General features: G+C 42.3%; 1 protein-coding gene across 1 annotated transcript in view; it reads left to right on the forward strand.

The window, feature by feature from the left end:
* CFAP92 (cilia and flagella associated protein 92 (putative)) overlaps nt 1–12,562 on the forward strand; it is a 184,067-nt gene that overhangs the window by 12,051 nt on the left and 159,454 nt on the right. The window contains exons 2-3 of the mRNA XM_073574273.1: nt 719–1,153; nt 5,292–5,485. Of these exons, the coding sequence (XP_073430374.1) occupies nt 835–1,153; nt 5,292–5,485 (513 nt within the window). The 5' untranslated portion in view covers nt 719–834. The remainder of the gene's footprint in view (nt 1–718; nt 1,154–5,291; nt 5,486–12,562) is intronic.

A 12,562-nucleotide genomic window follows, 5' to 3' on the forward strand; every position in this document is an offset into this window, starting at 1 on the left:
AATTCAGACTGTAAGGCTGTGTGCACACGCTGCGGATTAGGTGCGGATTCATCCGCGCAGATTTTGTAAAATCCGCAGGTGAAACCGCAGGTCAAAAGACCTGCGGTTTTACCTGCGGATTGCTCTGCGGTTTTGCCCTGCGGTTTTTCATCTCCTCAATGGAGGAGATGGCAAACCGCAGCGGAATCCGCAGAAAGAATTGACATTGCGTCTGCATTGCGGTTTTTGATTCCCATAGGGAATCATTGTACTGTACACCGCAGCAAAAACTGCTGCGGGTCCGCAGCGGCCAAAACCGCTGCGGAACCGCAGCAAAATCCGCAGCGTGTGCACACAGCCTAAGACGGATCCACATTTGACACATTATTATTTTTTCCCTATTTTCCTTCTGAAAATTGGGGTGCGTCTTATGGTCCGGTGCGTCTTATAGTCCGAAAAATACGGTACATACTGAAGCATCAAAACTGCATCAAAAAGTCCTCAAGAAAGCAATGATAACTGCAAAAAACCCAGATCTATAAGTTTGTGGAAAAAAGAAACGCATCAGAAAAAAGCAAAATGTTTCAGCACGTTGGAACATGGCCTAAGGGTAGCATCCAATGTACAGTTATTTGCCAGCGATATGGAGTCTGTTACTGGTTCTGATCATTAACACCTTCTAAGTATTTAGGTAAAAATATTTTGCCTGAGACTTTTTTTTTCCATATTTTTCCTCTAGAAATTTCAAATAATAATCTTCCATCCTATGATCTTTCTCCATTCGGAGCGTCTACGATTGGCTCTTCCTTTCTGTTCGAAGCTGACGACTCGTCATCAGATCTTGCTTCAAAGGAGATGATGGCTGCAGACTCTGAAGACTACGACAGCGGTGTCCCTACCGACAATGAATCCAGATCCCAGCAAAGAACATTGGCATCACAAAAGGAAGATTTGTCGAATTATGGAACTGATTGCTCCTCTCCAGAGATAGGGAAAGTGCGGTTTGAGAAAGATAGCCCATGTGAGGCCAAGAGTCAAGTGACCACTGATGGATTAATACAGGAGGCTAAAGAAGCACATGACGAGCCTGCAAGTAGAGATTTACAAGATAAGCCCCACACAGTGACTTGCACAGTTACCATCTGTTTTGCCATCCCGTCACCACCCAAAAAAGGTCATTTTTATTCCTATATAGAAAAATAACATGCTTGGTTTGTTCTCTTATTTTAATGGGATATTCCCATCTCAGCCATTCACAGCTGTAAATATTGATGGCCACATCATCAGGACTATGGAAACAGCTAAGTTCGGGGGCTACAATGTCCATAACTCCCATAGAAGTGGTTAGGAGTTACAGAAACAACTCGGCACAGTGTAGCCAATTCTGATGATTCTGTCATCCCGGCTGCTGTGACCACAGTTGAGACAGATATTCCTATCTCGGCCATGTGTGGATGACATGGGAACACCCTAATAATAAGCATGAATAAACATGTCCTTATGGTGGTATATGTCTTTACGCCTTTTTATCCTCTATAGAATACCATAGTAGACAATACTGTTCCCTAGGCCAAGTTCACATTTGTATGTCTTCAGATGTCAAAAATGTCTGCTAGTGTGATCCATACGTCAAACTACATTTTGCCCGTATGTTAGCATTAACAGAAACATCATCTATGCTTTTATTTTTTAATTCTCTTTTCAACAAGCTTTTAATGATACATACAGAAAAACATATACACCTTGAGCCTCCTTCACACATCCATGTTTAAACAAATACGTGGAAAAAGTGGTGCATCAGTGTGTCATCAGTGTGGTCATCAGTGTTTTTCACAATTGATAAATGACAAATCTTCTCCTATACTTTGCAATGTTAAAAACAGACGGCACTCGGACTTGTGTGCCATCCGTGTGCTGTACGTGTTTTTCACGGACCCATAGACTTATATTGGCCCTTGTCATCCATGCTGCCGGAAAAAAAACGGACATGTCTCCCGTGAGTTTTGCACAGACCCACAGTCTATGTAAGAACACAGATATGTGAACAGCACCATTGAGTATAAAGGGTATTTGTGGAAAAAAGCGGACACAACGTGGACTTGTAACACAGATGTGTGAATGAGGCTCACGTTGCATTTTGCTTTGTTAGTTGCTCCGTCGGGTCTTATCACTGAAGCCCTGGAAAATTGGATCCGGATATAAGCGCTGCCAGGGCCATTGACTGCAATAATGCAGACTGAGTCTGCCGTATCCGCCTGTTTGAAGCTCATAGCAAGACGTGGTCGACTGTCTTGAAGCCTGCCTCTAAGTCCGAGATCACACATGCAGAAACACGGCCGAGTCTCACATGTTAATACCCGGCACTCAGGAGCGGAGCCTGTGGCTCCATGTATTGCTATCCGGCTGCATGCTTTGATCCGAATGCCAGCGGCAGTGCCGGGTATTAACATGTGAGACTTGGCCATGTTTCTCGCATGTGTGATCCCGGCCTAATGGGCGGATACAGCTGATACATGGTGTCTGACAGAGCATGCGGTGATTTTGTCTGCTTTTTTTTTTTTTTTTAGTCAGTGGCCCCGGCAGTGCATACACCTGAGTCCCATTGTTTACTTCTTCAGACATTAGCAATGACTGAGCCACTGACTGTAGGGTAAAACGCGTTGTAACATGATGCATTGAAACATACTGTTAGGCCGGGTGCACATGATCCGGAACTAGCAGCGCTCTAGACGCAGCTCATGTTTGCTACGTCCAAAGCGCTGCTGTCTATTGAGCGCAGGTAAATCCGCATGTGTTCACTGACCCGTGGGATTCACTGTGTTCAATACATTCTATGGGTGAAATTTATCTTGTGGAGACTAGCATCTCTGCAAGAGAAATTGACATGCTGCGGTCTGGAAAGACATGCCACATGTTAGTCTCCGCGTGTGAGCCGCGGGCGTCTGTGAACGCATAGTGGACATGGGATTTCTTTAAATCCCATCCACTAGGCTGTAACATCTGGCCGACGCGGGTTTGACGCTGCATGGGTACGCAAGTGTCAAACCTGCAGCAACTCCCGTGTGCACCCACCCTTATACGTCTCAACGCGTCTCCCATGGATAATGGAGAAATAAAATGTGTACGACTTTCATATGTTGTTTTAGACCAAAGAAACGTGATCAACTATGTTTTTTGTACGTCCCAAAAATGCATTAAGATTTACAGTCATATGTAAAAGTTTGGGCACCCCTATTAATGTTAACCTTTTTTCTTAATAGCAATTTTGGTTTTTGCAACAGGTATTTCAGTTTCATATATCTAATAACTGATGGACTCAGTTATATTTCTGGATTCAAATGAGGTTTATTGTACTAACAGAAAATGTGCAATCTGCATTTAAACAAAATTTGACCGGTGAAAAAGTATGGGCACCCTTATCATTTTCTTGATTTGAACACTCCTAACTACTTTTTACTGACTTCCTGAAGCACTAAATTGGTTTTGTAACCTCATTGAGCTTTGAACTTCATAGCCAGGTGTATCAAATCATGAGAAAAGGTATTTAAAGTGGCCACTTGCAAGTAGTTCTCCTATTTGATTCTCCTATGAAGAGTGGCATCATGGGCTCCTCAAAACAACTCTCAAATGATCTGAAAACAAAGATTATTCAACATAGCTTTTCAGGGGAAGGATACAAAAAGTTGTCTCATAGATTTAACCTGTCAGTTTCCACTGTGAAGAACATAGTAAGGAAATGGAAGAATACAGGTACAGTTCTTGTTAAGCCCAGAAGTGGCAGGCCAAGAAAAATATCAGAAAGGCAGAGAAGAAGAATGCTGAGAACAGTCAAGGACAATCCACAGACCACCTCCAAAGACCTGCAGCATCATCTTGCTGCAGATGGTGTCACTGTGCATCGGTCAACAATACAGCGCACTTTGCACAAGGAGAAGCTGTATGGGAGAGTGATGCAAAAGAAGCCGTTTCTGCAAGCACGCCACAAACAGAGTCACCTGAGGTATGCAAAAGCACATTAGAACAAGCCAGTTACATTTTGGAAGAAGGTCCTGTGGACTGATGAAACAAAGATTGAGTTGTTTGGTCATACAAAAAGGCGTTATGCATGCGCTGTATTGTTGACCGATGCACAGTGACACCATCTGCAGCAAGATGATGCTGCAGGTCTTTGGAGGTGGTCTGTGGATTGTCCTTGACTGTTCTCACCATTCTTCTTTAAGAAGAATCCAGAATCCAGAAATATAACTGAGTCTATCAGTTATTAGATATATGAAACTGAAATAGCTGTTGCAAAAACCAAAATTGTTATAAAGAAAAAGGTTAACATTAATAGGGGTGCCCAAACTTTTACATATGACTGTATATCTGAAAAAACAAATCAAAGTCAAAAGAACATTTTTTTTTTTTAACTGTGTCTTGCCCATTTGATATGTGCTATACAGCTCTGGCAAAAATTAAGAGACCACTTTAAAATGTTCAGTTTGTCTGATTTTTCTCTTTATAGGTATATTTTTGAGTAAAATGTAAATTGTTCTTTTAGTCTATAAACTACTGACAACATAGCTCCGAATTTCCAAGCAATAAATTTTGTATTTTTTTTCTGACAAAGAAAAATGGTCAAAATAAAAAACAAACAGTGCTTTCAGTCCTCAAATAATGCAAAGAAAACAAGTTGATAATCATTTCGAAACAACAATACTAATGTTTTAACTCAGGAAGAGTTCAGAAATCAATATATTGTGGAATAACCATGATTTTTAAAAACAGCTTTCATGCGTCTTGGCATGCTTTCCACCAGTCTTTCACACTGCATTTGGCTCAAAAATTTTAGCAGTTCCTCTTTGTTTGATGGCTTGTGACTATCCATCTTCCTCTTGATTACAATCCAGAGGTTTTCAGTGGGGTTCAGGTCTGGAGATTGTTCTGGCCATGACAGGGATTTGATGTGGTGGTCTCTTAATTTTTTCCAGAGCTGTACTTGTGAATGTAGTTTTTTGCAATTCAGGCATATACATCCGATGGAATGGACTATACAAATGTGAACCTCGCCATACGGAGGTATGCACCGTGCTGTGTAGGTTTATTTTACAAAGGGTTATTGGTGACGTTTCCCAGTGTATACTGGGCCTATTCAGTGACCTATACAGTGAAATGCTCTGCAGTCTTCTGACAAAGTTGTACATAAGGAGATCATCATAAAATATACCTCTGACGAAGGGTCTAAACGTGATGTGAACAGAAGCCAATTGTGTTTTTCGGAGCAGCTCTTTTTATCCTTTATTCCTTCTCACTGTGTTTTATCATTTCTGTAGAAGACAATATATGCAATGCTGACAGTAAAGGAAAGGGCAACAGTAAGGCCCCCAAGAACGTCATTGAAGCTTCAAAAGCCCAGAAATATTTCCACTTTGAATATTTTCTCCTCCCAGAAGACACAGAACCCACCAAAGTGGACGTAGTTATGTTTGGGGTTGTGGCCAAGCTGTACATGGAGCATGAGACTCGGGTAAGAATAATTATTGAATAATACAAAATTACATTTTATTTCGTCCGACAGAGTAACGTTGATTTTTCCATAGGGATCTTATCATACCATTGGGATGAAAATTAGAGCAAAGTCTTGTGTGTGTGGGAGCCCCCAAATCTACCTTTAATGATATTGGAAGCATAGGGCATGTTGAAATATAACAACAAATTCTTTTTTTCTAATAGGAGATAACTGCCGCCATTACAGCTTTCTAGATGTGACATACTGCCATCTCTTTATTTAACCACTGTAGTTGGGCTTCATAGGATCTCCAAGAAGGGAATTGTCAACAAATCCCCTCCCCCGCCATGGCAACCCATCTGCACCTGTCCTGAGCCAGCACCTCTCCTGTGTGGTGCAGGATCAACTCTTGAGCCAAGACCTGTCCTGTGTGGGTTCAGCTCCTGAGCTGTCACCTACCCTGTGTGGTGCGGGCATAGTTTCTGAGCTGGCACTTGTCCTGTATGGTGTGGGCTCAGATCCTGAGCCAACATCTGTCCTGTGTAGTGTGGGCTAAGCTCCTGATTCAGCACCTGTCCGGTGTGATGCGAGCTCAGCTCCTGAGCAAGCACCTGTCCTATGTGGTATGGGCTAATCTCCTGAAATCGGTACCCATTCTGTGTCTTGTGGGCTAAGCTCCTGAACCGGCACCTGCCTTGTGTGGGGTGTGCTAAGCTCCTGAACCGGTACCTGCCCTTTGTGGTGCAGGCTCAGATCCTGAGCCGTCACCTGTCCTGTGTGGTGTGGGTTCAGTTCCTGAGCTGTCACCTACCTTGTGTGGTGCGGTCATAGTTTCTGAGCTGGCACTTGTCCTGTGTGGTGTGGGCTCAGATCCTGAGCCATCACCTGTCCTGTGTAGTGTGGGCTAAGCTACCTGTCCTATGTGGTATGGGCTAAGCTCCTGAATCGGTACCCATTCTGTGTCTTGCGGGCTAAGCTCCTGAACCGGCACCTGCCCTGTGGGGTGCTGGCTAAGTTCCTGAGCCGGCACTTGCCCTGTGTGCGGGCGTAGCTCCTGAGCAGGCACCTGTCCTGTGTGGTGTGGGCTCAGATCCTGAGCAGCTTTCTATACTTGCACCTTCTTCATGGAGTAATAGTATTTTATAAATCGGGCAGCAGTTAAATCTAACATGCAGGTGATTCATGTGGCCCAAAACTAGTGGAAACAAATTAGAGAGAGGTTCCGTCATTAGAAAAATCCTTGTTTTTCTGTAAAGTAGAGCAGCAGGGCTGTGGAGTCGGAGTCGGATGTCATTTTGGTGGAGTCGGTATAAAATGGACCGACTCCGACTCCTAAAATATATAATAAATTGGGTACAGTAGTTCAATGCAGAATGTGCTGAATATTTTTTTTCATAGGAATTTGGGAAAGTTATGAAATGTCCTCTAAATGGCTGATCTAAGGCTACATTCACACACAGCGTTTTTGCTGCGTTTTTTGAGGATACGGTTTTCAGCTGCAAAAGCAGATCAGCTTTTTATAAAACCGCATCACCTGAAAGGTTTTTGAGCTCATAGATAATGTTTTCAATAGCAAAAGCAGATTAGAAATCAGCTCTATCTATCCATTGGTGTTTCTCTGGAAAGAGAAAGTATTAGAAAATTAGTGATTTGAAGAATCCCTTAAACAGAAGGAAGATCTTAAAAAGACTCTCAAAAGATGCTTCATGTTTCTTAAAATGGATTCCTGCACACGTCACAGAGTGAATTATTTTGCCATCAATGTTCGATATGTTTGTGACAACAAAGAAATTCTTACCAAGACACTGGCAGTAAAAGATACTAAGGCCGGGGTCACACTGGCGAGGAATACGGCCGAGTGAGAGGCGCTAAAAGCACGCATTAGACAAGGACCAATGATTCTCTATGGTGTCCCTCCCAACAGCCGTATATTTCTCATCCGTATTCTACGCTCCGTGCCAATCGCAGCATGCTGCGATTGTCAGCGTACTACGCCCGTAATACGCCAATGCAGGTCTATGGGTGCGCAAAAAATACGGATTACACATGGACCACACATGTGACTTGCGAGAAATACGCACCCGGTGTCTTTTAGCAAAGCCGGCAATTCTGTGCGCGATACAGTAAACTCACACTGACAGGTTTAATATCTATTCTTTGGTTTCTGTTACAAACCCTGTCATAGGGCTCGATTATATGTCCACTTTGCAAGGCAGCGAGAAAATCTCGCCATACGGATTGCATACGGATGCTTGGATGCGCAAAATACGCGACCACACCTTGATTATGGATGACATACGGAGCACTATTTAGGGGACATTCATCCGTATTACGCATGTAAAATACTGACCGTATTTTGCGTCGGTTAGTGTGATCCCGGCCTCAAGCTCATCACAGCAGCCAGTTTCTCCAGGCCTTAGTGGAAAAAGTCCTGCAAGATTACGAACTCAAAAAAGAACAGGTTCTTGCTATTGTAACGGACAAAGCTTCAAACATGATAAGTACAATTACACTGATGAATGAGAGTAATGAACAACAGCTAGAAGAAAATTTAGGATTCAGTATGTTTGAGATGGAAGGCCACAGTGTTGTTCATGTAACTGAGGAACAAACAGATATTACAACAGAAGAACAGCAAAATTATACTGTAGAAATAGATGATCTTGTTGAAGCTGCTTCAAAACACTTTCATATTCATCACATGCGCTGTGCTGTGCACACGCTGCAGCTGGCAATAAGAGATAGTCTGCAAGAGGGACATGCTGGAAATCTGATTGGAAAAGTGAGGAAATTGGTTGTTGCCGCCAGAACCCCTAAAATTGATTCTATCTTGAAGAGACATACTGGGAAAGGGGCAATTGTCAATCAAGCCACTCGGTGGGGCAGCACTTATTTAATGATTGAGCGATTGCTTGAACTAAAACAGTTTCTTATAGATATGGCGAACCCTCAGGTAACCCTACAATGAAGGTCAATGGACACAGGTGGCTGAATTGAAGGAATTGCTTAATCACCCATTTACCGGTGACTAAAAAATTACAAGCTGAGGATTTAACTCCTGGCATTTTCATAAGGGAGTAGAAGAACTTGCTATTTTGCCTGTCCCAAAGAGGGGGTTTAATCGCAGATGGCATTTCTGCTTCAATGAAACGGAGAGAGACACAGCTATTGGAAAATAAAATTTTTCTGGCAGCTGTTTATGTGGACCCAAGTCATCGTATACTGCTTGATGATCAACAGCTTACTAAAGGAAAAGAAGCTCTGACTGAGGTAGCAATTAGGATGTGTGGCCTAAGGAGGACTGCCAGGCACAAGAGGACTCGGGTCCTGACAGACAGTGCTACTGCTGCCATATCTTCATCCTCATCAGATGAGGAGTTTGACTTTGACAAGCATTTGGATGACATGGAGCAGGCAAAGTGTTGCCGCAATGAAAAAGATTTTACTCCGTCTCCTATAGCAAGCAGATTGACCATATTTCAGCAAAATGTTTCACTCGCTCTCAAATAAATAGAAAAATTCAACCGTTCATCAAAACTGACTGTGCATGAGGCAATTCCTTTATACCCGGAAATTGTTAGAGATGTTGCCCATGTGGTTACGGCTTTGCCTCCAACCCAAGTTAGTGTAGAGAGGTTGTTCTCTAGCCTTAAAATTATTAGGTCAGATTTGAGGTCATCTATGAAGGAGGATCTGATGGAGGCAATTCTATTTCTCAGAAGAAATTCATAGACTCTACTAATGTTATTTAGTATGTTTTTGTTGAAAACTGTTTTTTTGCCACTTACATAGTTTATTACATAGTGTTTATATATATATATATATGTGTGTGTGTGTGTGTATGTATGTGTGTATATATATATATACAGTCATGGCCAAAAGTATTGACACCCCTGCAATTCTGTCAGATAATACTCAGTTTCTTCCTGAAAATGATTGCAAACACTAATTCTTTGGTATTATTATCTTCATTTAATTTGTCTTAAATGAAAAAACACAAAAAGAATTGTCCTAAAGCCAAATTGGATATAATTCCACACCAAACATAACAAAGAGGGTGGACAAAAGTATTGGCACTGTTCGAAAAATCATGTGATGCTTCTCTAACTTGTGTAATTAACAGCACCTATAACTTACCTGTGGCACCTAACAGGTGTTGGCAATAACTAAATCACACTTGCAGCCAGTTGACATGGATTAAAGTTGACTCAACCTCTGTCCTGTGTCCTTGTGTGTACCACATTGAGCATGGAGAAAAGAAAGAAGACCAAAGAACTGTCTGAGGACTTGAGAAACCAAATTGTGAGGAAGCATGAGCAATATCAAGGCTACAAGTCCATCTCCAAAGACCTGAATGTTCCTGTGTCTACCGTGCGCAGTGTCATCAAGACGTTTAAAGCCCATGGCACTGTGGCTAACCTCTCTAGATGTAGCCGTAAAGAAAAATTGACAAGAGATTTCAATGCAAGATTGTGCGGATGTTGGATAAAGAACCTCCACTAACATCCAAACAAGTTCAAGCTGCCCTGCAGTCCGAGGGTACAACGGTGTCAACCCGTACTATCTGTCGGCATCTGAATGAAAAGGGACTGTATGGTAGGAGACCCAGGAAGACTCCACTTCTTACCCCGAGACATAAAAAAGCCAGGCTGGAGTTTGCCAAAACTTACCTGAAAAAGCCTAAAACATTTTGGAAGAATGTTCTCTGGTCAAATGAGACAAAAGTAGAGCTTTTAGGGCAAAAGCATCAACATAGAGTTTACAGGAGAAAAAAGAGGCATTCAAAGAAAAGTACATGGTCCCTACAGTCAAACATGGCGGAGGTTCCCTGATGTTTTGGGGTCGCTTTGCTGCCTCTGGCACTGGACTGCTTGACCGTGTGCTTGGCACTATGAAGTCAGAAGACTACCAACAAATTTTGCAGCATAATATAGGGCCCAGTGTGAGAAAGCTGAGTCTACCTCAGAGGTCATGGGTCTTCCAGCAGGACAATAACCCAAAACACACTTCAAAAAGCACTAGAAAATGGTTTGAGAGAAAGCACTGGAGACTTCTTAGGTGGCCAGCAATGAGTTCAGACCTGAATCCCATAGAACACCTGTGGAGAGATCTAAAAATGGCAGTTTGGAGAAGGCACCCTTCAAATATCAGGGACCTGGAGTGGTTTGCCAAAGAAGAATGGTCTAAAATTCCAGCAGAGCATTGTAAGAAACTCATTGATGGTTACCGGAAGCAGTTGGTCACAGTTATTTTGGCTAAAGGTTGTGCAACCAAGTATTAGGCTGAGGGTGCCAATACTTTTGTCCGGCCCATTTTTGGAGTTTTGTGTGAAATGATCAATGTTTTGCTTTTTGCTTCATTCTCTTTTGTGTTTTTTCATTTAAGACAAATTAAATGAAGATAATAATACCAAAGAATTTGTGTTTGCAATCACTTTCAGGAAGAAACGGAGTATTATCTGACAGAATTGCAGGGGTGTCAATACTTTTGGCCATGACTGTATATATATATATATATATACACAATATATATATACACAGTATATGTAATCGATATTACATGGTGTATTACATATTTACAATTTATTACAGTTTTTTGTGTTCTAAAGTTGTATTCCAATAAATATATATTATGTTCTATCTAAATATCCCTGATTATTGTATTATAAAAATGATTAAATGTCTGATGTTCACATTGTACTACAATACATTTTTCACTTAAATATAAGCAATATATGTTGGAGTCGGAGTCGGTGTAAGGGAAATTGAGGAGTCGGAGTCGCAGGTTTGGCTTACCGACTCCACAGCCCTGTAGAGCAGGGTCAGAGAAGCTGTCGGAGGCCTTATCCATGCTGCAGTGTTTTAAAGTAAAACAGGTAGTTGTAATGATGGTGAGTGCTGACAGTGAAAAGGGACACATACTGTGGCGTGAAAGACACTTCCCTAACCTCGCACAGTCCTTTGTATGTGACCACACAGACCTGTTGCTCCTAGTGAAGCCTGTTAGTGTTCACACACTTTTAATGACCCCACAGTACTCCCTATACAGTAAGATGCCCCCACCGTCCCCCATACAAAGTATAGTGCCCCAACAGTGCTTACCAAAATATATTATGCCCCCACAGACCCCCTTATCACACAACATGATGCCCCCACTGTGTGCACACACAGCTTTGCTATATATACACTCACATTCTTAGTTCTGCCATACACTCAGTCAGATCTGCCACACACAACCACTCAACTCTGCTGTACACTCACTAAGCTATACACAATCAGCTCTGTAAGGCTATGTGCACACGGTGCGGATTCTGCTGTGAATTTTCCACGCAGATTTTGCTAAATCTGCAGGTAAAATGGCCTGCGTTTTACCTGCAGTTTTAGGCTAAGTGCACACGTTGCAGAAAATTTCTGCACAAAAACCTGAATCCCTTCCCAGAAACCGCACCTATTTTTCCGCGGCGGTTTTTGTGCGTTTTTTGCGCGGTTTTGATGCGTTTTTGATGCGTTTTTTACCGCTGCGGTTTCTAAAAGCATGGGAGAAGCCTAAACCGCGGAAAAAAACGCAAAATTAATGTGCATGCTGCGGTTTTTACCGCGATGCGGTTTTTTCGCGGTAAAAAAACGCATCAATGTGCACAAAAAGTGCAAAATGCATAGAAATGACTGTGCACCTTATTTTTAGCGGTTTTATAGCGGTTTTATAGTGAAAACCGCGGTAAAAACCGCTAAAAAAACGCTGTGTGTGAACACAGCCTTAGTGCAGATTTAGTGCAGTTTTAGTGCGGATTTCCCCTGCATTTTTCACCTGCAGATTTCTATAATGGAGCAGATGAAAAACTGCTGCAGAACTGCACAAAAGAAATAGCATGCTGCAGTTTTAGGGCGATGTGCACACACTGCGGTTTTTACTGTGGTTCCGCTGCGGTTTTGGCCGCAGCAGAACTGCAGCAGTTCTGCAGACAGGGTACAGTAGCATGTTATCCTATGGGATTTACAATTTTCTGTGCACATGCTGCGGATTTTTAACTGCGGAAAAGCTGCGGTTTTGAATCCGCAGAAAGAATTGACATGTCAATTCTTTTCTGCGGATTCT

This window comes from Dendrobates tinctorius, unplaced genomic scaffold, assembly GCF_039654945.1.
Source record: "Dendrobates tinctorius isolate UK_male_01 unplaced genomic scaffold, ASM3965494v1 ptg000038l, whole genome shotgun sequence".
Classification (NCBI taxonomy): domain Eukaryota; kingdom Metazoa; phylum Chordata; class Amphibia; order Anura; family Dendrobatidae; genus Dendrobates; species Dendrobates tinctorius.